The 24,576-nt window shown below is 43.9% G+C and overlaps 1 protein-coding gene across 3 annotated transcripts in view; it reads right to left on the bottom strand.

The window, feature by feature from the left end:
* Positions 1 to 24,576, bottom strand: part of GRM5 (glutamate metabotropic receptor 5) — a 205,589-nt gene that overhangs the window by 48,824 nt on the left and 132,189 nt on the right. For all 3 annotated transcript variants that reach the window (XM_038762028.1, XM_038762030.1, XM_038762029.1), the window contains exons 4-7: positions 17,787 to 18,022; positions 9,558 to 9,804; positions 5,953 to 6,121; positions 559 to 685 (exon numbers count right to left, since the gene is read on the bottom strand). In XM_038762028.1, coding sequence (XP_038617956.1) covers positions 559 to 685; positions 5,953 to 6,121; positions 9,558 to 9,804; positions 17,787 to 18,022 — 779 coding nt within the window. The remainder of the gene's footprint in view (positions 1 to 558; positions 686 to 5,952; positions 6,122 to 9,557; positions 9,805 to 17,786; positions 18,023 to 24,576) is intronic.

The raw sequence follows: 24,576 nt of genomic DNA, 5'->3' as shown, positions 1-24,576 counted from the left end.
GCAGTAGAACAGAGTTGGTAAACACGTTCCCTGCCCACAACAAGCTTACAGTCTAGAGGGGGAATCAGACATTAATATAAATAAATAAACAGGGTTAGCGGTGTGATACTATCCTAGGATCAGGTCTCTGCTCCAGAAATGCACATTATGAGCTCTGGAGCCCTTTCACATACACCAAAGGTCTTCCAGTGCTCATATCCCTAATCCTTCAGGGACTACTCCCTAAAAGGTAAGGTACCCATTTACATGATAATGCACACAGCTTTTCATGAAGATGCTCTCACTGACTACAGTACTAACCTGGTGCTATTAGAGTGAGCAGTTGAGTCCCCTCTAGAATGTAAGCTCATTATGGGCAGGGAACGTGTCTACCAACTCTGTTATACTGTACCCTCCCAAGGGCTTAGTACAGGGCGCTGCATGCAGTTAGCACTCAATAAATATGACTGATTGTTTGATTAACATTTAGGACCCCCCAAAACCAAACTCCGCATATCTTAAACCCTCAGCAACAGTGGAGCTGGAAATCTGAACATCACAAAATCCCGAGGGTTTTACCTGTCAGATCGTCAGTGGGCCAGGAGCCCAGCTGGCAGGCCTTACACGTGTACTCATCGAAGACGAACTCATTCTCTTTACACGGAGTACAGGTCCAGCAGCAGCTCACTTCTCCTTTTCTGATCACCTGGGATGAATGTTCAACAGCAAGATTAGCTTTACATCCCTGAGGCACACTTTACAGACACACCTATCTCTTGAATATGGGCCGGTCTAACATGAACCACAGTGATGCCATCTTGGATTCTCCAAAGGACTTCCCACCATTACCATGAGGTGGAGACAGGTACAGGGTGTTTATAAAGTTCTGGGCAACTCTAAACCCTTAATCGTCTATTCTTTATGGGCCAGGTTAGAACCGTTATTTAGAACTGAAAAAGCTGAACTGCAATGGAGATCACATTGCTGAATTGGACTGTGGGGTTGGGTGATAGAGAATGGAGGAAGGAGGAGACTGTACTGTGATAAAACAAGGAGTATACTCCCAAATTTATTCAACTTTAATATGCACAGGGACATTATAAACACCCTGTAATTAATTAGCCATTTCAAGGGAGAGGAAACAAAGTTATAAAGAGATTAAATGGCTTGCCCAGACCAGAAAATAATGATTTGTGATGAGGAGACTGAGCGCAACACTCATTAGAGGCAGAGGAAGAATTAGAAGCCATAACTTGGGCAGTTTTCTTCTTACCATCCTGGCTTTCTTACAACCACTCCTGGTTTCTCTAATCTTATTGAGCACATCACCCAATCCCTATCAACTACTCTTTCCTCCACCCTTAATCAAGTCAAATTTCTCCTGAATTCTCCAAAGGGCCTCTAGAAAACTGGCAATAAAGTGCCATTTGTCATTGCCACTAAATGGAATTTTTTCCAGCCACAAATGGCATGGTACAGGTGACATTTGGAGGTCCCTAATGACTCTCTACTGTTTGGCTGTTGGAAGTTGAAAGTCATGAATGTATAGAGTCAATAGTATTGTTGCTTTTCAAAATACACTGAGGCAGGGGAGTGTTTCATGTCTGAAAGGAGAGTCATTTGGACTTTTTAGGCAGGTTTGAAGGAGGAAGAGGAACTCTTTAATGGTCACTACGATTCAAGGTGGTTTTAGAAATGATTTTCGTAGGGGACAAAACATAGTTTCTACAGAACGCCACAAACTGGAAGCCCAGATTCTACAGGAAATCCACCTTTGGTATTTCAAACCAAAACCTCTGTTTCCTTATGCCTAGTTGCCGCTCTGAGAGCAATCCATCCTGACATATTCAGATGTGATGGAATTTGCTTGTTTTTCACAGCTAACGTAATTTCAGCTAATCTTCCATGAAAGGGTGTGCGATGGGGACAGATGGCAGATCTGACAGCTGTTTTCAGTGAGGTACGTTTTCTGGAGCAAACAGTCACAATTCAGGGGAGGCTGAGGAACTGGAGGTGGGGATGGCACGTCATGGTTGGGCAGACCAGGTTCACTGAGCGAGGGAAAGCCAACCCTCTATTTGGCTGCCAGAAGGGACACACCACGGATATCTTACTCTGTTTCTCGTGCTATTGATTAGCACTCCCTACCTGCAGGGCCCCTAACCACTGGACAGGTGGAACAGTTGCTCTGTGGCCGATCCGTCATCCTCTTCCTCCCCCTGTGACCTCCATTTCAGCCACTCTTTCAAGATGAAAATAACCCAGCCTGCACAGAGTTGTTGCAGTTTGCGGCCCGGGGAAGACGGGAAGCGGGGGAAAAGCTATCCACGCAGGAAGGGAGGAAGGGTGGGGGAGGAACCCCTGTTCTTCAGCTGGTCCCCAGAGCCCATCATCCAAGACCCTGAAATGTGGTCAGTCTTCTGACTTCCTGACAACACCCGTCTCAACACAACTACACTGGGCAGAACATGGTGGGGGAATGGGATGATGGCTAAATACTCAAGCAGCTACTGGGGGTGGGGGACTCTAAGAGGGATGAATCATGCAGGAAGGGCAGGGAAAGCATTTGAAAGGCTCAGAAAGGCACCAGCTAAGCCAAAGCGGTAGAGCAATGCCATTCTGACCATCCTCTATATCACACATTCCAAGAGAGTGAATTTATGGGAGTTCATTAGTTAGGAAAAATGGCAAAAGCATTTATGCTGGAAGACAACAGTGATGGACAGAGCAGCCTGGTGGGCAGCAAAGAGGAGAAGGGGTGGTTCTTTTCAAATAGAGCCTGAGGGAAGAGCATGCTACTAAGAGGAACAATAAAAAACAATGCCAGACCCTGTAAATATCAAATGCAACATCACAGCACAGGACACTCTTTCTGTGAAGACAATGTGGGAGGGATCACTGATAGTGCATTGGTCTTCCCATCCACATTTCCACTCGTGGGTAAAGATCACAGTCAGCAGCGTCATCTTCCAACATAAAGGATAAATATATATGTATGTGTACATATATTCTTTTGAAAATACTGTATATCATTTCTAGAGCAAATGTGTGGGCACTTAAACACATAGAAACTTCAGCCTCCTAAACTGAATTCAATTTGTTTTCCAAAGAGCTGTGATTCTGAAAACACCCACATATTACAGTTCAAAACACAATAAAATAGAAGAAAAAAAAGACCCTTTTAAAGACTTTACCAGAAATGATTGGAGCTGGATGTTGGAATGCTGAGGGGCCAATTCAGGCTAAAGAAGCCCAACTTGTCCTATTGCAAAGTACTGAATTTGACCCAATGGTTTTGGCTCAGGAAGTGAGCCAGAACCCACCAAAGTGAGGCTTTTGGTGAAGGGATTTAGCCAAATAGGAATCTGTCCTGAAACCAAAATTACCCAGTTCAGTTGTCCACTTTCGAGTCCACTGGTAGTTTGACTATTCTTCCTTTCTCATTAGGGGAGAGTGGAGCCTTCCACCCTGACCAGGGAACAAACTGAAAAAGGAAAAGTTTGACTAGAAGGATGAACTTAGAGGCAGTTAAGGGGCCCAGGAAAGCGAGGAGATAATAGGAGCTCCCTCACCCTCAGGAATTCAGCTCTTGCATTTAGTAATTTGGAAGACAAGAGCCAAGCAGAGGAGCTCCCCAAACTCCCAGGATCTGGAATCAGAGCTGGACCCATGGATAGTGGAAACATGGAAATCGGGGGATGTTTCTGCTCTAACTTCTGAGGCTGTATCTCCCTCCATGTTCTGGGGATGTGGACTCTCCCCTCCTCTAGTTCTCACACCCCCCGGCAGCATAATAATAATGGGATGTCCCAATGTCAATGCCCTGGAGGGGCAGGTGGGGATTGTAGGTCCATGAGATTAAAGCTCGGGCTCTTCCACCACAGACCCTCCCATGTATAAAGGGGAGAACTGTGGTGATTTCTCCCTGCCCGGAGTTCATTTCCCAGCAGGGCCCCAGGAAAGCCCTTCCAGGAGCCACCCGGAGCATGCTCGCCATCTGACTTTTCACTTGGGTTTTGGCGTTTCCCTTCCAGACCAGTCTATGCCTCCCCCACCTCCTGTTGGCAGGAAGTCCAGAGAAAAGCAGAGTCTCCCTTACATTCCAACACTCTGTCACAATGGATGAAATGGGAATGGAAATGTTGTCGTTAATGAGAGAGCTGGACCCTGGCTGGGGAAGGAGGAGGCCTGGATCCCAATCTGACACTTGCTCTGCCTCTGTTTCTCCTCCTGCAAAACAAGGACAGGCATTCAGCATCACGTCAGTACCGTTTCCGGCCCTGTCATTTGGGCCCGGGATCAGGCCCTTGTCACCTTATATTAAAGCAGTGCCCATGATTGAGAATGGGGGCCATAATTCAAACCCAACGCCCAGGTATTTCCTGGACATTAGCTGGCAAAATCCTGCAGCACCGTTGACGTCCGCTTAGCCTCCGCAGAACAAACTGTTGCCGAAATAAAATTCCAGAGACAGCTGTACGATTACAATGTGAAAACAACGCTGGCTGTGATAAGGCAAGCTCTTCGATAACGACGATGGTGCTGATTTTCATACTCACAGTATACCAATTCGCAGGATGAACAAAATGTGGACTCAGGGATACTAGCACCTTATCTGACAGAAAAGGAACAGCATTTATCAATCATTCAATACAGAGCGAGGGACCTGCAAAGAAAACCCTGTTGGGACTTCCTCTTCTGCTGGTGATCTTCTTCTTCTGTCCACTCTCATTTTCCAGTGGCAAAATGGAGAAATGGAGAGGTTATGAATTCTATGTGTGGGGAAAAATAGTATCAGAGACAGCACTGGACAATTCCCATTGCTAGAAGGAAAACGGCATTTTGTACATTAGGGTTGACTGGGGCAAACTAAAGGATATTCAGAATAATGAGGGATTCTTTCCTCTAGCACCCTAACTGGTCCTGGAAAAGAAAAGTAGCAGCTTCTCTTTCTCAGAGAAATGTCAACCCCATAATGCTCAGTTCACATTGTCTGGGAAGCAGGAGGTATTTTTTAAAAATTACGTGTATTAAGTGTTTACTATGCGTAAGTTAATTAGGTCAGACACAGTCACTAACCCGCATGGGGCTCACAGTCTAGGTGAGAGGGAGAACTGGTATTTAATCCCCATTTTACACTTGAGGAAACTGAGGCACAGAGAAGGTCAGTGACATGCAGAAGGTCACACACCATGTAATTTGCTACTTTTCTGCTGGGTGACCTTAGGCAAGTCACTTCTCTTCTCTGTGCGTCAATTACCTCATCTGTAAAATGGGCATTAAAGCTGTGACCCCTCCCGTGGGACACGGACTGTGTCCAATCAGATTAGCTTGGTATCTGTCCCAGCACCTGGAACATAGTAAGCGCTTAACAAATATCAAAAAAATGGCAGCAGGATTAGAACCCAGGTCCTCTGACTCCCAAACCTGTTCTCTTCCCACTTGGCCACACTGCTGTCCATTTTTGCCCTTTCCCTAGAATCTGTCAGATCCAGTGGTCTCGTTTTGACTTTCAGGTGACCGCGTAATTTGTCCTCCTGTAGGTAAGTGCCATTTTAGCAGAGTGGTGACTTGCAAAAAAGAGGAAGACAAGATCTCTTGACCACAGGGGACTTACAGACTAAAGGGAAGCAGCATGGCCTGCTGGATTGAGCACGATAGGCCTGGGAGTCAGAAGGATCTGGGTTCTAATCCTGACTTCTCCACTTTGCTGCGTGACCTTGGGCACTTCTCTACTTCTCTGCCTCAGCTACCTCATCTGTAAAATGTGGTTTAAGACTGTGAGCACCACGTGGGACAGGGACTGTGTTCAACCTGATTAATCTGTATCTACCTCCACGCTTAGTACAGTGCCTGGCAAATAGTAAGCACTTAACATTTTTTTAAAAAAGGGAAGTACAGTGAACAAAATTTAAAAAGCCAACCTAGGATGACATACGACAAAATAAAGAATTGTAGCCTTCCCCCACTTACCTTTATCTGTCCTTTCTCACACGGTTCACTGCACACGGATCGGATAATGGTATTTTTCTTGGACCAAACTTCCTCATCATCCATTTTCAACTCCCCATTGTCCCAGCTTCCAACATTGATATAGTCAAAGTAATCTTTCCCCATTTTCTTGAAATTCATGATCTCATACCTTTGGAACAAGAATGGAACTGTTCAGCTGAGAAGAAGGAACAGATTGATTTCTTTAACGTATAGGCAGCTGTGGTCGACATTTCTGAATATTCCACAACCCCAAGCTTAAAGCAATTGGAAACCAAAGGTGCTAGGAGTAAGTATTCCTTTTACCCATTTCTTCTGTTTACTTCTCTCACTGTACAATGATAGCTGCCCTTCTGTGCTTCTTCCTGGGCTAAAATAGCCTCCTCTGGTGAAAAGATGACTATCTATTATTGAGAAGAAAACCAGGATTATCTGAAGAAAAATGGTTTTACTACAACCCCAAGAGCCTGAACAAGACTTCCATGGACAATATAGCATGTTTTCCACTGTTGCCTTTAAAATCTCACAAGCTTTTTGCCCCAAAAATCTGCCATGAAAAGAATTCTGCTTCTGAGACTACCTTACTCTCTTTCCAGATCCAGAAAACATGAAAAACATTGGCAGTTATTATTAATGGCAGAGCTGGAATTAGAACTCAGATCCCCTGATTCCCAGAACCATACTCCTTCCACTAGGCCACCCTGCTTCTCAGAAGTAAGTGGCAAAGCTAACCTCCTACTAGCTGGCATGCTTTCCAGGCATGAAAAGCTCTTCAAGGGAAATGAGAGTCTTTGTGATTATTTCTCACCCCAAACCAGATTCAAAAAAGCAAACTAGGAGCTGCCTTCCCCTTCCAATTTCACAAAACTCCCAGAGACTTGCTATTCCCTTTGAATCAGTGATTCAGCCATATGAGGTTTCTGGAGAGGGCCTCCCCAACTAATCATTACCTCCCTCATTTAAGAAGCGATGCCTTCCCCATGCCAGCTCTACCTGGCACCCACTGGGCACTAAATGTCTTTGTGCTGTGCTTGGAATTGTCAGAAGTCCCACAGGGCTGCATACTGACAGTGAGAGGCATGGTTAATGATTCCCTTCCTGACTTAGACTGTCAGAACACACAGCTTTATGGTGATGGAGATGTTGAGCCCGCCGACTGCAGCTCATGCCTGTATAGGGCCAGATGGTATTGTCGATTTCCTGCTTGGCCCAATTCAGTGTGCAAATATACTTGGAATAAACTCAATGTCACACTAGAGGACATCCAGGAGAAAGTACTGTTTCACCATTAGACAATCTCTAGCATTTAGTTTGAACTCTAAAGGTTTCCTCACTCGGAATTCTAATGCATGCTAAATATTTACTTCTAAGTTCTATGGGCTAGTACTTTTCGCCAATACACTAAACACTAAGGAGTAATCGCCACTGATCAAAGCCTTTGTTGAACAATCCATGTTCCAAAAGCATGAGCCACGAAACTTGATAATCTAAAACTCTTTCCCTGTTCTTTTTAAATAGATCCAGATACATCATATGGAAGGAACATATTTTATGTACTTCTCACTCTTAGGAAAAAGACATTTTGCTTGTTCATTCCTCTTGCATAAATGATGGCTATTGCATATTTCCATAATTTCTTCTTTATAACAGACTGACCATTGCAGAAAAACAAAATGGCAGCTTCTGCTGCTGTCAGTAAATCTTAACTTTCTTGTGACTATTTTGACCACTTAGCCATTGGTCATTCCCATGCAAGTGTGGTTTAGGGATACTGGACCATATTCCTGGCTAGACTACAAGTTAGAAGGTGAGAACATAAAAGATGTCATTACTTGAGTCAATCCAATTTTCTGTTCAGCCCAGCATTCTGTTTCCAACAGTGGCAATGAAGAATGCTTAGAGGACAGTGGGATGGTTGCCCTTTTCAGTATACATCCTTAAGGTTTAGGAATGGACCTTCTAACATTCCTAAGTTTTCCCTCAAGTAATTCATTTTGAATCTCTCATCCATGAATTTTTCTAGCTGCTCTCGAAGTTACTGATATTTAGAATCTCAACAACTTCCTATGATAACATATTCCTTATGCCATCAACCAGTTTAGTTCCCACTAGAACCCACAGATACTTCATGTCTCGATGTCATGCGCCTTGTACCCTGTTATATGAGAGGATTCTGGCCCTATCTCTGCCTGTCCTCATTCCCACCCAATTGGTTAACAAAAGAAAATCCAGTGTAGATTTTAACACCTTCTCAAGTAGATAGAACCAGTTTTTCTGAACTCATTGCACCATTTTCTGGAATCAGGCTATTACACGAGAGAAAAAAAATTGGAAAAATGGACAAAGCATAAGAGAGAGAGAGTAGGGGATGAAGAGAGAGAAAATCACATCCGTATATCATAAGTCCTTCACCAAAATTTCTTTTTACCATTCCTTTGATAAAACTCTGCAGGATTGTTCATTGTTCTCTAAGATTGTGAGACCTGGCACGGTCCTAGACATCACATCTGGCTTCTTCCTCAGGTCATCAGTCTCATGTAGGAGCTGAGAACATCAATCCTGGTGTTGGAATGAGGGCTTTGATGGCAGCCCATCAGCATCCAAACTTTGCTTATTGCAATGTAAATCTCTGGCTGAACAGTCAACTAGAACCTACCCATGCTCTGGGGAGTACACTAGTGAGCACCAGGATTGAAACAGGGAAAGAATAAGATACATAATAAACACACACGACACTGAGACTTGAAACAATATGGTGGACTTGAAGAATGCAAGAAACCAATATCTGTATCAGACCCCCTAGGCAAGTAGCAATCAGAGGAAGGGGTAGTTTATTTTGAACAAAGTGTTGGGCAGATTCTGGGGAAAAATCCAGAGTCTAACCTGCCAACAGGCTCTAGAGGATAGAGCCGAACACAAAAGGATGGCTGTCACATGTATGAAGTGTGGAAAAGACTAATAGTCACACGTTGCTCTTCTTTTCCGTGTCAGCAGCCATCTTCCAACGGGAAGGAAAATGCCACCTGTAAATGCCAGAGTCGCATCTCTGCCGACTCCCTCATGACTGACCTGCAATTACATTTTACATTTTACCACTCTTTCAGTTAACCTTGGTGAAAAGATGGAAAGTGAATAGTGTCCAAAGACTCAACTCCACGGAGGTGCCAAGCCTCAGCTTAGAGGATAATGAAACGAAGTAGCAGCAGGGGCAAAACAAACTATTCAGCAGCATTTTTGTCTTATGCAAAATTGTCTTCATTCATGTTATTACACTGATCCCGTATGGTAAATAACTGTGGTGAATTAAATAGCAGATGGTTACTGAGGTAGAGTTCAGCTGAAACTCAATTGTGCATTAGGGATAGGGGCCCAAAACCCATGGAGGAGTCAAAAACTTCAGTGAGCTATGATTTAATTTTTTGAAGAGAGGCTGTGGGTCTGTTGGTCCCCTATTGGCCTTTTCAGATGTACATACACACACACACACACACACAATGAATTTCACCATCACTGGTGCCTTCTGCAAATATGGACAACTACATATTTCTTCCACAAAAGTAGCATGATTCTCCAAATAATCACAATACCTTCCTGGTGAGTCTCCATTCTCGTCAAATAGGATCATATCTCCAGAAACCCCCGTGAAGTTGGTCTTCATGAGTGAGTCCAGGAGTTTCCTTCCATCAATGGGTTTCATGGCATCGCAGAGCCCCGCGTAGCCCGGACAGAGTGACGTCTGCATGTTGTGAAGACCGTAGGCCATGGAATAGATTGCGTTGATCACAAATCCCATCTTGGAATCCTGCACGTACTGTGTTTTCAGTGTCAGGGTGCCTGTTAGGGAGAGTACAACTCAACAATATAACAGACACATTCTCTGCCCAAAATGAGCTTACAGTCTAGGGGTGGGGAGATAGATGTTAATATAAATAAATAAGTTATGGATATGGACATAAGTGCTGTGGGGCTAGGGCAGGGGTGACTAAAGGGAGCAAGTCAGGGCAACATAGAAGGGAGTGAGAAAAGAGGAAATGAGGGATGAGTCAGGGAAGGCCTCTTGGAGGAGATGGGCCTTCAAAAAGGCTTTGAAAGTGGGGAGAGCAATTGCCTGTCAGATACGAAAAGGGAGGGCATTCCAAGCCAGAGGAAGGACGTGGGCAAACTGTAAATGGACGAAAAAGCATCACTCCCAGATTGAATCACTCTTTCATTGATTGATTGAGTCATTCAGCCATTCACTCATTCAAAGTTTGAATCTCAGGTAAACAAACAAACCCATACTTCCAAGCTCCCTGTCAAAGCCTCGAAGGCCCTCATGGACAAAGAAAGACAACCCCATCCATCCATCCATCCACTTGCTCCAGGAATGATTAACCCAGGAGCCTCACTAAACCTCTTTTTTGCTCTGAGGGACCGAGTGAAGATTTCTGCCAGCCCCCGGAGTGGATTTCATGGTGACAGAACCCTTAGGAGGAGCCGAGATGCGGTTAGTGGTTCCCAGCATTTAAGTATGCTACTGGCGCTTCAAGCACCGCAGGAGCAGCTGCTGGTTAACATTTCCTGGCTGTTCGAGGGCTTCGAGGAAACAGAATTAAAAAATGGGGTGACAATGCGAAGCACTCTGCTGGAGGGGCTCTGTTTTTTCTTGGATAAGTGGGCCACTCATCTTCTATTCGTTAACTTGGCTACTTGTGGACATCGAGGGCTTTCCGATACCCAGAACAGCATAGAATCCATGGGTCCAGTGGGCTTGGAGGACTCCAAAACTAGTGTATCTGCCTCTCTGCTTCAGGCAGACCTGTCCACACACCAAAGGGATGGTTACCTACGGCAGAAGGCAAATCCCTCCCAAAGTAACCACAGTAACTCTGTCCGCTTCAGAAGTGACTCCCTTCTCCCTTCCTAAACGCCTTCTGCGCCATTCATCTGAAGACCGGGCCCTAGTCCTGGCTCTGCTGCTTACCTACTGTTTGACCTCGGGTAAGTCACTTAACCTTTCTGGGCCTCAGTTTCCTCAACTGCAAAATGGTTTTAAGATAGCTTGTGAGCCCTGTATGGCACTGGAACTATGTCCAATCTCATAATCTTGTATCTACCCCAGTGTTTAATAAATGCCAGCATTATTATCCTTCTGCCAATTTGCTTATATCCCCACCAGCACCTAGTATAGTGTTTGCCACATAGTGAACATTTAATGAATGACACAATTACTATTATTATCTTCTTTTCAGGCTAAGCACTATAAATTCCTCTGACCCAGTGAAATTCAACAAAGCAACTACACAAATTCAAGATATGATTACCACACATTATATTTCAATTAGGACTTGGGGTCTAGTTCTGGCTCTGCCACTTGTCTGCTGTGTGACCTTGGGCAAGTCACTTCATTTTTCTGTGCCTCAGTTACCTCATCTGTTAATGGGGAGTAACACTGTCAGACTCACGTTGACCATGGACTGTGTCCATCCTGATAAGCTTGCAGCTACTCCAAAACCTAGTATAGTGCCTGGCATATAGTAAGTGCTTAACAAATACCATAATTATTATTATTATTCTTAACTCCCTCCTAGCTAACCCTTAACCCGCTCAAGCCAGGCATACGGCTATGGGGAGGGAACCTAGGCTCAATAATTCCTTAAAAACAATCCACTAAAGAGTGGACTCTCCGTGAGATTTGGTCTATGATAAGTGGTCTGCTATTTTAATTAATTAAAATGTTTTCAGCTTCCACCAGGCAGCAGAGCAGCAGGTCACTGATGAAGCGGCTGAATAATGAAGGATTTTTTAACTAAACTCTCTGTACAGCAAGCTCTCAGTAAATGGTAATAATAACGATATGGTATTTGTTAAGCACTTACTATGTGCCAAACACTTAAATATCACTAAATGAATGAATGCATGACTAGATTGCGAGCACATTTTGGGCAGAGGATCTATCTACTAATTCGGTTGTATAGCACTCTCCCAGGAGCTTAATACAGTGCTCTGCACACAGTAAGCACTCAATAAATAACATTGATTGATAGATGATCAAATTTTTCTATCAGGAGAAAGGACCAGTTTTCAGAGCATGACAATTTTTGATAAACACACCAATTTCACATTCAAGGTACCAGGAGTAGTGGCAATAAATCAATTTTAAATTTAGTTGAAGTCTATCTTTTCATTTGCATCTTCCACACCGGGTTATAAATGTTTTAAGGGAAGACGTTTCAAGGCATCCCTTCTAACTGGAGCCTTCCAGTCAATCAGTAGGTCTTATGTGACTTTAACCTCGGTCAAATTTGCAGAGTGATTGAGTTTCCATGACTTAATGAAGTTGGGTTCCAGTGGTAAGAATATCTGCATCCACCTGACTTCCTTTGCAGTGCTGGCAGAAATATTTAGACTTTTTTTTGTCCACAAGAACTTTTTTTATTCTTACAAAACCCTTAACAGCTTCTATTTTTCGTTCTTTCACAGTTTTTCTACTTGATTCCCAAAGCAACTCAAAAGTAATCCAATCTATTTGAAAACTGAACTATTTTATCATTTTTTTTAAAGTCTTGAACTCTATCCTGAATATGATAATGGTGATTAAAACCTCATTTGATGCAACATAATTAAAGGGACTACTTTAAAATGGGCTAAATATACCTGGTAACACAATAGTTTAGAGAACTAATGTGCTCATGTTTTAAAAAGATCATTTATGATCATATCAGACCATGGAATTATATTAATTTGTGTTGACTGTATTAATAATTTATTTATAAATGTCATGGAATGATCTAAGTCAAGCAGGCTCCATTTAAAATGTTTTTAAAGCATTCCTGGAGCTTAGTGGAAAGAGCACGGGCTTGGGAGTCAGAGGACACGGTTCTAATCCCAGCTCCACCATTTGTCTGCTGTGTGACCTTGGGTAAATCACTTAACCTCTCCGTGCCTCAATTACCTCATCTGTAAAATGAGGATTAAAAGTGTGAGCCCCACATGGGACAACCTGATTACCCTTTATCTACGCCAGCACTTAGAACAGTGCTTGACACATAGTAACGGCTTAACAAATACCATAATTATTATTATATTATTATTATCTCCAAGTATTTTAGTACTCAGTCTAACATCTTTGCCAAGTCCTATCTGCAGGTTGGGGAAACTAAGGCAGAAAGTCACATTAAATTTGTGGGTCTAGACCTCATTGAGGAGCAAATGATGCATTTTGGATTGTTACCCGGGAAACCTAAAGTCACTGTCTGTTACATTTTAAGTCTCTTATTCTTAAAAAGCCCTCGAAACTCTGTGACTCAGTTTCCTCATTTGCAAATTGGGGTTAGAATACCTGTTCTCCTTATCTCTTAGTTCATGAGCTAATTGTGGGGCACGGGTTGTGTCCACTCTGATTGTCTTGTGCCAATTCCAGTGCTTAGCACACAGTTTGGCACATAGTAAGAGATTAATATCTAACCTAGTTAACTAACTTGCTCTATCCAAGAACAACTCTGAGTCTCCAAGAGTGCAAAGCCAGCATCTGTCTTTACAATGGACCAGGCGATTAATTCAACATCCAACACTGGGATGTTTTAGGTGGCTTGGCTGCTAAAATGGTTCCATAGCGCAAGTTTTTAAAAACAAAGAGTGCCAAGAACGTTGTCGTATACTGCTAATTAAAAATAACAGGCACAGTGCAGAAACTGAGAGGCCCATCTCATATCCTAAGCCCTGTAATTGAAATGAAGTGGAAAATTGAACACATGTATTACATTACGATATACAAACTGACAGCAAAGAGCTTATCCACAAAATTAACTGTTCACACACTGTATCACAGAAAGGTTAATTATGATAACCAGTTCAATAAATAGGGTGTGCATTGTTATTATTTTAAAATTCCATGGAAATTTCTTTATTGATCTAATAAGACCTGAGTTCTAGTCCTGGCTCTGCCACTTGTCTGCTGGAGGACACTGGGCAAGTCACTTAACTTCTCTGTGCCTCAGTTACCTCATCTATAAAATAGCAAATAAGACTGTGAGAGCCCTGTGTGGGACAGGGACTGTGTCCAACCCAATACCAACTCTGGTCCCTGCATGGGTAGCAGCATTGGTATAGTGGATAGAGCACGGGCTTGGGAGTCAGAAGGTCTTGGGTTCTAATCCCGGCTCCACCACTTGTCTGCTGTGTGGCCTTTGGCAAGTCATTTCACTTCTCTGTGCCTCATTTACCTCATCTGTAAAACGGGGATTGAGTCTGTGAGCCCCACATGGGACAGGGACTGAGTCCAACCCAATTTGCTTGTATCCACCCCAGAACTTAGTACAGTGCTTGGCATGTAGTAAGGTCTTAACAAATACCACAGCTTTTATTATTATTATTATTATGTTATGTTATGTTGCTGTTTCTCTCATTTGAGACATTTCATAAGCTTTCGTTTCCCCACTCTATTCCTTGCCTGCCTCTTGTTCATCACGAAGAAGTTCCACATCTTTGAACCACTGCCTCGGCTAGCTAAGGGGGAAAACTAGATCCAATCCTGCTCAGCCTTTACTTATGTTGTCACACTGGAGTCTCGCATGAGGAATCTTGTGTCAGAAGATCATTCTAATCCACCAGAAAAATTTTTTCCACTCAACAGACTATGGGCATCATCCTGAGACTTTGAGAGTCCTCCAAGAACTGCAGTAGGGTGATGATAACCTTTAAGGCACATATACAAGATGCCTGGAGTTGATTTGGAGCCACTTCAAAAGGTCAGCTTCCAGCTGTGTTCCGACAGTAGGCCCGAAGACCAGGAATGTGTAACTTGCGTTACTTAGGCTGAATAACAGCCAATGATGCTCAAATAGACAAATACATAAACAAAGAATTAAATATGACCTACGGAAGTGGGGTAGAGTTTAAGAAAAACAGGATCTGAAATGTCAAACTAAGTTAATGGTCTACACAGCAGCAGAGACAGTGTTGCCTAGTGGAAAGACCACAGGGCTTGGCGTTATGAGGCCTGGAACCCAGAACAGACACTGCCACTTGCCTGCTGTCTGACCTTGGGAAAGCCACTTACCTCGTCTGGGCCTCCATTTTCTCAACTGTAAAATGGGGATAACACACTGGTTCTACCGCCTTCTTAGAATGTGAACCCCACAGGGCACAAGGACGGTACCTAATCTGATGAACTTGTTTCTGCCTCAGTGTTTAGCCCTTAGTAAGGACTTAATAAATGTCACCCATAGTACACTACAGTATCAAGCACACAGCAGTGGCTCGAGAAATGTATTTTGATGATTCCCTTACCCCCCTTTAGAAAGCAAACACGAAGGCATTATTTTGATGAGAAGCTCAATCTCATTTCTTAAACCATGGATTTGGTAATTTATATGTAAGGGGTGTGACAGACAGATAGGTGGTGAGAATATATAAAGCGGTTCATGCATTTGGACTTGGTTTTATTCCTTTGAAGCCCTTTAAAAATCAATTCTTAGACTCTGCTTGGAGCTTCCCCGTCTTCTGAGATGCATTCAGTTCTCCAGACAAGCTCCTTCTTAAGGAAAAGTTGTGCCTTGTTACACGCTCCTTGACAAAAAGCATTTCATCCGATAGCACACCTCATTCAACCCAGACAGAATGCGTTGTTGTTGCCACCTTCCCCAACAGCATTCCATTGGAGATGCGTACTGGTCTAGGGTGTTATGGGAGGACCCGATATAAAACTTAGACAAGTGGCTCAAGAGAAGCAGTGTGGCCTTGTGGATAGAGCGAGGGCATGGGAATCAGAAGGACCTGGGTTCTAATCCCGGCTCTGCCACTTGTCTACTGACTGGCTGGAGTGTTTGGGGTTGCACAGTGGCTTCTGCTGAGCATCTCTCCCTAACTCAATCATACCGTATGGACAGACTGCTTGGAAAATTCAAAAGAATTAATAGACATATTCCTTGCCCTCAGGGAGCTCACCTAGCATGGCCTAGTAAAAAGAGCACAGAGCACAGGCCTGGGATTCACAGGACCAGGGTACTAATCCCTGCTCGGCCACTTGTCTGTTGTGTGACCCTGGGCAAGTCACTTCACTTCTCTGTGCCTCAGTTCCCTCATCTGTAAAATGGGAATTAAGACTGTGAGCCCCATGTGGGACAGGGGCTGTGTCCAACCCAATTACCTTGTATCTACCCCAGCGCTTAGCAGAGGCCGGCACATAGTAAGCACTTAACACATACTACATTTTTTTTATTACTCTATCATCATCACTACTACTTACTGACGATGATGATGATAATAGAGTAATAACAATAATAAAATGGGGATTAAGACTGGGAGCCCCATGTGGAACATGAACTGTGTCCAACCTGATTAACTTATATCTCCACCAGCACTTAGAACAGCAACTATGTTCAACCCAATCTGCTTGTATCCTTAACAAAAACTTAACAAACACCATTAAAAAAAGGAAGGAACACATGAGAGAAGGAGTCAATTTGGAAGGGATGGAAAAGAACCCTAGATACAAGGGATACAAGGAGGGTAGGGGGCCACAGAAGGGTTAGAAAGGGAGAACAAAGAAGGGAAAGTTAGAGACATTTGTCAATATCTCAATCCTCATAGCCAAGCATGGCTTGGGAACCATCTGTGAACCAAGCAGAGCTCACAATGACCACCCCAGTGGCAGCACTTTCTGCTGGAAATATGTCTAAGAGAACATCTCTTAATTTAGATCACACTTTGCCATCCTAGAGCCTCTGTGCAATCTATAGGCATGAAAGGGAGAAGGGTGGTTTCTCTTTGCATTTTTTTATAGTCCATGTGTTCCTGTCAACCCTGTATATCACTTCACTGTTCCCGATAAAACTCTTTCCTATTCTCCTCCCACCACTTCCCTGTTCTCTACCCAACACTTTCATTTTGGCTGTGCCAGTGAGAGATTCAGCAAGCAAAGAGGTGTTTCTACTTCCACATATGCTTTAGATGGCTGCTCTTTCTATACAGAGGCTCTCTCTCTCTCTGGCAGCCAACTACTTAATCACCCCGGCCTGATTCTTTCCTCCCCAGCCTTTGTACAGTTCTACAATCTCAAAATCACTTGGAATCTGTGGAACTCATTCTCCCCATCCTCATGGCCCCCAGTTCTGTGTAGCTGCTCATTCCATCACCCAACAGGATAAAACTCTTGTTCTGATGCATTCTCCTCAGAGGTCTAAATATTCATACCGCAGAAGCTGGACCTGCATCAGAGTCATCAAACAGTCAATCGATTTTGTAAAGCCTTACTAAAATCCCATCTCCTCCAAGAGGCCTTCCCCGACTAAACCCTCATTTCCCCCAACCCTTCTGCATCACCTATACATTTGGATCTAAGCACCTGATATTCACCCTACCCTCACCCCATAGCACTTATGTATACAACCATAATTTATTTTAATGCCTGACTCCCCCTCTAGACTGTAAGCTCCACGTGGGTAGTAACTGTGTCTACCAATTCTGTTGCAAAGTAGCTCCTTTCAATCAATAAATGGTATTTATTGAGCCTTTACTGTGTGCAGAGCATTATACTAAGCACTTGGGAGAGTACAATATAACAGAGTTGGCTTCTTATAGGCATGGAACGTGTTTACTAACACTGTTGTATTACACTCTCCCAAACACTTAGTACAGTGCTCTGCACGCAGTAAGCGCTCAGTAAATACTATTGAGTGAACTCTCCCAACTGCTTAGTGCAGTGCTCTGCACATAGCAAGCACTCAATAAATCCCACTGATGGATTGACTATGTTCTGAAGCCACCTATGAGTAGCAAACCCACTGAATAGGGGGGCCATTTCATTGACTCTGAAGAAGAATCGATCTGCTTACTATTGCACGTCTTGTTGTATTTACTGTTCTCCTGCGAGTAGCCTTTCAGCCGGCACTGAAAGCGATGCTGCCAGAATTCCTGGAACCAAGGGTTCCGAAGATTGGTCTCTGGCCGAAGCTTCAGGTAATAGTCGTCAAACCATTTGACGTCGGGGGACTGGAGCTTGATGGTTATCCCGCCGACTGCTTCCCGCTGGTAGCCATCTGTCACATCGTACCGATCGGCCCAGCCGTCGCTGTGGAGACAAAAATAAAATAAATAATAATAATAACGGTATTTGTTCAGGGCTTACTATGTGCCAGGCACTGTAATAAGCGCTGGGGTAGATACAAGATAATCCAATTGGACAAAGTCCCTGTCTCACATAGGGATCTCAGTCTTAATCCCCATTTTACAGGTGAGAGAACGGAGGCACAGAGAAGTGAAGCGACTCGCCCAAGGTCACACAGCAGACAAGTGGAAGCACTGGGATTAGAACCCATGACCTTGTGACTTCTAGGCCCGTGTTCTACCCACTAAGTGGTGGTTCCAGTTCCCGGGACCGACTCTGGGATCTTCCCCTTCCCAGACATCCGGCTCCTTCTCGGGATAAATTTTGGAAAACCAAACGGACACAGTCTACTCTGCCATGACTCCGTAATCCTTCCGGGCTGTACTGGTCTCCATGCTTTTCAAGGAGAGACTGGGAAATAATTGATGATGACTCTAACAGATCACATTTGTCTAAAACCCCAGCACTTTTGTTCATATATACAAAGAAAGGTCCTAGAACTTGCAGAGATGGGAGGAGCACAATTTCAATTCTCCCAAAATTGTTTCTAACTGCATTGCTGGGATGCAGAGAAGAAGAAATTCTCAGTTTCCTCACTACCATACATTGGAATTACTGAGTATTTTCGGTACCTGGATTGGAAATAATGAGCTTAACATTGAAGAGTATCTCTGTTCCCCACCACACCCAGGAAATGGTTTAATGGTGAAGAATGTCATCCTCCTCCTCCTCAACCTCTATGCACTGAGTACCCCCAAGTGCATTAAAAAGGAGGGCCTAATCACTTGGGATCTCACTTTCAAAGCTCTAAGAAAGTACAATACCTGATGATGCCCAGATAGACAAAGAAATAGAATTAAGAATATCAGCAAACTTCACAACAAGCTAAAGCTCTTCAAGGCTGTGGTCGTGGCCAAGTCGTGCTAACCACCCCTGTCACAGAAGGCACAATTCAATTCAAGCAGTGTGGTAAAGTGGATAAGCCCGGGAGTCAGAAGGATATGGGTTCTAATCCCAGCTCTGCCACTTGTCTGCTGGGTGACCCGGGGCAAATCACTTAACTTCTCTGCACCTCAGTTACCTCATCTGTAAAATGGGGATTAAGACCGTGAGCCCCATGTGGGAATTCTGATTACCTTGATCCCGATTACCTTGTATCTACCCCAGTGTTTGATGCAGTGCCTGGCACATAAAAAGCATTTAATACCATAAATAAATTTAAAAATGAAGTTCCATCAGCATCTTCTGCGAACCAATCTCAACATCTGGATTGCCAACAATGAAGGACTGGAATACAGTTAGTTCACTAGCACAGAGGCAGTGCTCACTGCAATTCAGCTCTGATGGGCAGGAAATGCAAGGAGAGTGGCTCCTTTTTAGACTGTGAGCCCACTGTTGGGTAGGGACTGTCTCTATGTGTTGCCAATTTGTACTTCCCAAGCGCTTAGTACAGTGCTCTGCACATAGTAAGCGCTCAATAAATACGATTGATGATGATGATGATGATGGCTCACCAGAAGATGCCCAGAGAGCTGCAGCATGGCGAGCTGAAACTGAATGAATATACAAGCAAGGTGGGCGGAACAAATATCTCTCCCCCTTTTAGACTGTGAGCCCACTGTTGGGTAGGGACTGTCTCTATATGTTGCCAACTTGTACTTCCCAAGCGCTTAGTACAGTGCTCTGCACACAGTAAGCGCTCAATAAATACGATTGATTGATTGATTAAAGAAAGAGTGATGCAGGGCCTCGAGATATGCTGGGAGACAATTGCAGCAGGCATGCCAGTATGGAGTATGGAAACCAGTGAGGGGGCTGCTCTTTCCCAACTGAGGTTTGAAGGATATCAGAAGACCAAGCGACACTGCAAATTACATTCAGTGCAGGGAGGGTTCATCTCTACATGTGGAGTGTGGAGTAGGCTACGGTTTGGCCTCCAACTTTTCAGCCACACCCACTATCACGGGTAAGATTTCCTACTTAGATTGTGAGTCCCACGTGGGACAGAAGACTGTGCCCAGCCTGATAAACTTGTCTCTACCCTAGTACTTTAGAACAGTGCTGGAAATATAGTAAGTTCTTAACAATAATAATAATAATGATGGCATTTATTAAGCGCTTACTACATGCAAAACACTGTTCTAAGTGCTGGGGAGGTTACAAGGTGATCAGGTTGTCCCACGGGGGGCTCACAGTCTTACTCTCCATTTTACAGATGAGGTAACGGAGGCACAGAGAAGTTAAGTGACTTGCCCAAAGTCACACGGCTGACAATTGGCGGGGCCGGAATTGAACCCATGACATCTGACTCCAAAGCCCGTGCTCTTTCCACTGAACCACGCTGCTAACAAATACCATACAAAAAAGACGTTCTAATGTGGTTCGTATTTTCCCTTTCTTCTTGTGGTCTTAGCAGAGTGCTCTGTACAGAGTAAGCTCTCAATAAATACTACTGATTGACTGGTTCTTTTCTCACTCACATGTCAGCATGTCTGGTGCACCACATGATTAGACACAACGAGCCTACTGCAAGCACGACAGAAATCTGGATTTGTCATGTCTATTCTCTATGAGAACTGGCTTTGAGTGATTCCTTATGTAAGACTATTGTTAGGTTGTTACATAAAGCACGTAGGCTCTAAAATGGGTTCAATTTGCCCATCACAACTCATTCATTGACTAACGGGGCCTTTTGAGTATATGAGGGTCTAAACAGACCACTCTTCCACAGAATATTCTCAACCAAGAACAGTGTCAGGACCACTGAGTGCTAATTTACCTATCTCTTCATATTCTCATTTTCCTAGAAAGAATCTAAATCTCTGTGTTTTGAAGTTTGAGGAGAAGAGTTAAAAGTTTTTTAGAAGTCTCTACTGACATAAAAGAGAGAGCCTGAAACAAGGAGGCAGCGTGGCCAGTTAGAAACAGAATGTATCTTGGAGTCAGGAGACTTGGGTTCGAGCTGCAGCTCTACCACTTACTGGCTGTGTGACCATGGATAACGCATTTAACCTCTCTGTTCCCTCATCTGTAAAATGGGGATAAGATCCCTTTCGTAGAGTCCAGTGTGAAACAGGGGCTGATTATCTAGTATTTATCCCAGTAATTACTACAAGGTTAGCACTTAATAGATGCAATAATTATATGATTTTATTCAATACGAGAATACGTGCAATGGGTTGGCACAGTACACAGTTATCACATTCAGGTAACCAGAAGGAGAGGGGCAGGAGCTGCCCTGCTAAAGTTCCTAGAAGCCCTGGACCAGGTGAGCCCAAGGCTACTGACATTCAGGGCACGCTGGGAAAGCCATCTGGTTTGCTTGGGATATCCCGGTGGTCTTAGACACTTAAAGCTGTTATCACGGCTTTTATGGTTCAAACGTAATCATGTTCTCTTGGACAGGTGCCTGTGTTGTTGGAGGAGGTGGTGAGATGCGAGGAAAACGAGAAACAAATGAAAGGATGAGAAAGACAGGTCAAAATGGGAGACGACAGATCCTGTCAGGCCATTATGCCCCACTCCTGACAGCTTTGAAAAACCATGCTCCCCTCCATCAATCAGTCAATCATATTTATTGCAAGCTTACTGTGTGCAGAGCAGTGTACTAAGCGATTGGGAGACTACAATATAACAGACACATTCCCTGCTCATGAGTTTACAGTCTAGAAGAGGAGACAGACATTAATAGAAATAAATAAATTACGGGTATGTTCCTATGTGCTGACCTTGTCCATCAATCAATCAATGGTATTTACTGAGGGCTTACTTTGTGTAGAACACTGTATTAAGCACTTGAGAGAATGGGTAGTCTTGATCCCTGCCCACAGGAGATGATGGGGATTAAAATAAATTGCACAGAGGGGAAATGGTAGAGCATAAGGATGAGTGATCAGTCATTTGAATCATCCTCCCTGGGACCGTCTCAGAGGTTAAAGTGCCCCTATAATCACTCAAATCTCCTTACATTCTCCAAGGGCATCCTACCTGTCGAAAGGAGATTTAATTCAAACTAGAGACTGTCTTTAATTTCTCCCTCTTCATTTCCTACTTTAAAAAAAACGGTGTTTGTTAAGCACTTAGTTTGTATCAGGCACTGTACTAAGCACTGAGGTAGATACAAGTTAATCAGGTTGGGCACAGTCCCTGTCTGACCTCGGGCTCACAGTCGTAATCCCATTTTACAGATGAGGTAACAGAGGCCCAGAGAAGTGAAGTGACTTCCCCAAGGTCACACAACAGACAACTGGCAGAGCTGGGATTAGAATTCCCCAGTATGGCAACTCTTTCTCAACTACCTGCAGGAAATCAATTCCCTCCTCTTCAACCTTATAGCTCAAGTTTATGTCCATCACTGAAGAGCTCTTTCTTTCTCTCTTTCTCTTTCTCTATCTCTCTCTCGCTCTCTCTGATTATTCCAGCCTTCCTCTCTCTATGCTCTCTGCATCCCATCTCTCTCCTCCCTTATCTATTCAGGCTATGTTTTTATACAATACAAAACACACTGTTGGCACTGAAGAAATGATAAACAATAATAATGGGCGAGTATAGACTTGGCACTAGAGACGATTATGACCTTATTATGCAAATACCATCTGTGATTATGTAAATTCATGGCTAGTATTTTTACCATCTATTGTATAGACCCACTGCTGCACAATGCAGACTAATGATAATACAATGAGTACAGAGGAAATTACTCATAATAGGTTTAATATCTAAATCAGTTCACGTTGGACTGGGCAACTCGGTTCTCGGTGAGGGTGAGTGAAGCAGGGGGGTGGCATTTATAAAAAACTTGTAAAGAAGAAAGTACAATAACTGTTCAGCTTTAACATGGATCTCCTAGGAATTTTCCAACTTCGTTTCACATCAGCACAGTTGGCTTGCTTAGAATGGTTGCTATGCAATAAATAGAAATACATATTGTGCTTGATTTGTCCGTATTCGGAAACGTGTGGTTCAGAGCTACAGGACTGCATGTAAAGGTGTTGAGTACTGTCCCAGATCCCCACTAATTTCTAGTTTTACAGCACGTTGGTTCTCTCCAATCCCACGCATCCCAAATTTCAAACCCTTTCCAATTACATGGAGAACTCACAAAGGGCCCCAAGCTGACTCTAATGGAAGCTAAAATCTTCTATTCCTTGCTGTGACAGAGTCTCTTTGCATTAGAGAAGCAGTGTGGTCTAGTGGAAAGAGCACAGGCTTGGGAGTGATGGGACCTGGGTTCTAATCCCAGCTCTGAGATGCACCAGCTGGGTGACCTTGGGCAAGTCACCTCACTTCTCTGTACTTCAGAAACCTCATCTGGAAAATGGGGATTAACTCCTATTCCCTCCTAGTTAATAATAATAATGATGATGATGGTTTTTGTTAAGTGCTTACTATGTGCAAAGCACTGTTCTAAGCACTGGGGAGGATACAAGGTGATTAGATTGTCCCACATAGGGGTCCCAGTCTTAATCCCCATTTTACAAACTGTGACCCCCATGTGGGACACAGACTGTGCCCAACCTGATTAACCTGAATCTACCCCAAAGCTTAGAACAATGCTTGGCCCATAGTGAGTGCTCCACAAGTACCATTATTATTATTTTTACTGTTCCAGCAGAAGGCATGAAGCATATTTAAGCGAGGCCTCCTGCATAGAGGATGTGGAGATCAACCCATTTCATTCCTTGGAGAAAGATGCTCACCCCTACACGGTTTTGCTGGGCAGGACAAAGTGAGGAGAACGGGTGACAGTAGGATTGAGAAGCTGCGTGGCTCAGTGGAAAAGAGCCCGGGCTTTGGAGTCAGAGGTCATGGGTTCAAATCCCGACTCGCCAATTGTCAACTGTGTGACCTTGGGCAAGTCACTTAACTTCTCTGGGCCTCAGTTCCCTCACCTGTAAAATGGGGATTAAGACTGTGAGCTCCCCGTGGGACAACCTGATCGCCTTGTAACCTCCCCAGCGCTTAGAATAGTGCTTTGTACATGGTACGCGCTTAATAAATGCCATCATTATTATACCAAAACAGCTGCTATACTGAAAGATGTGTCTGGGTAATCGAAAACAAAGTGGTCAAAGGGGCATAGAGAAGCAGGTAGCCTAGTAGACAGAATACAGGCCTGGGACTAAGGAGGATCTGAGTTCTAATCCCCAGTCTGCCACTTGTCTTCTGTGTGACTTTGGGCAAGTCACTCAACATCTCTGTGCCTCAGTTCCCTCATCTGTAAATTGGGGATTAAGGCTGAGTCCCATGTGGGACATGGACTGTGTACTGAGCGCTTACTGGGTGCAGAGCACTTTACTGAGGGCTTGAGAGAGGATGATATATCAGAGTTGGCAGACGTGTTCCCCACCATCCACTATCTGATGATCTGAAGGTTAATGGGGTCACTCGTTAGGCTCGACCTAGTCATTTTTACCGTGTGAAATCTGCACCCATCCCACATAATTAAAATGGAAACTGATGCGCTACCCACGTGCCATCATCGCTGTGCTAAATTACTAGCTGATAGCATTTCAACA

The sequence above is a fragment of the Tachyglossus aculeatus genome, chromosome 20 (genome assembly GCF_015852505.1).
Source record: "Tachyglossus aculeatus isolate mTacAcu1 chromosome 20, mTacAcu1.pri, whole genome shotgun sequence".
Taxonomy (NCBI): Eukaryota; Metazoa; Chordata; class Mammalia; order Monotremata; family Tachyglossidae; genus Tachyglossus; species Tachyglossus aculeatus.
The sequence above is the reverse complement of the archived record's forward strand: the minus strand, read 5'-3'. Positions and strand labels throughout refer to the sequence as shown.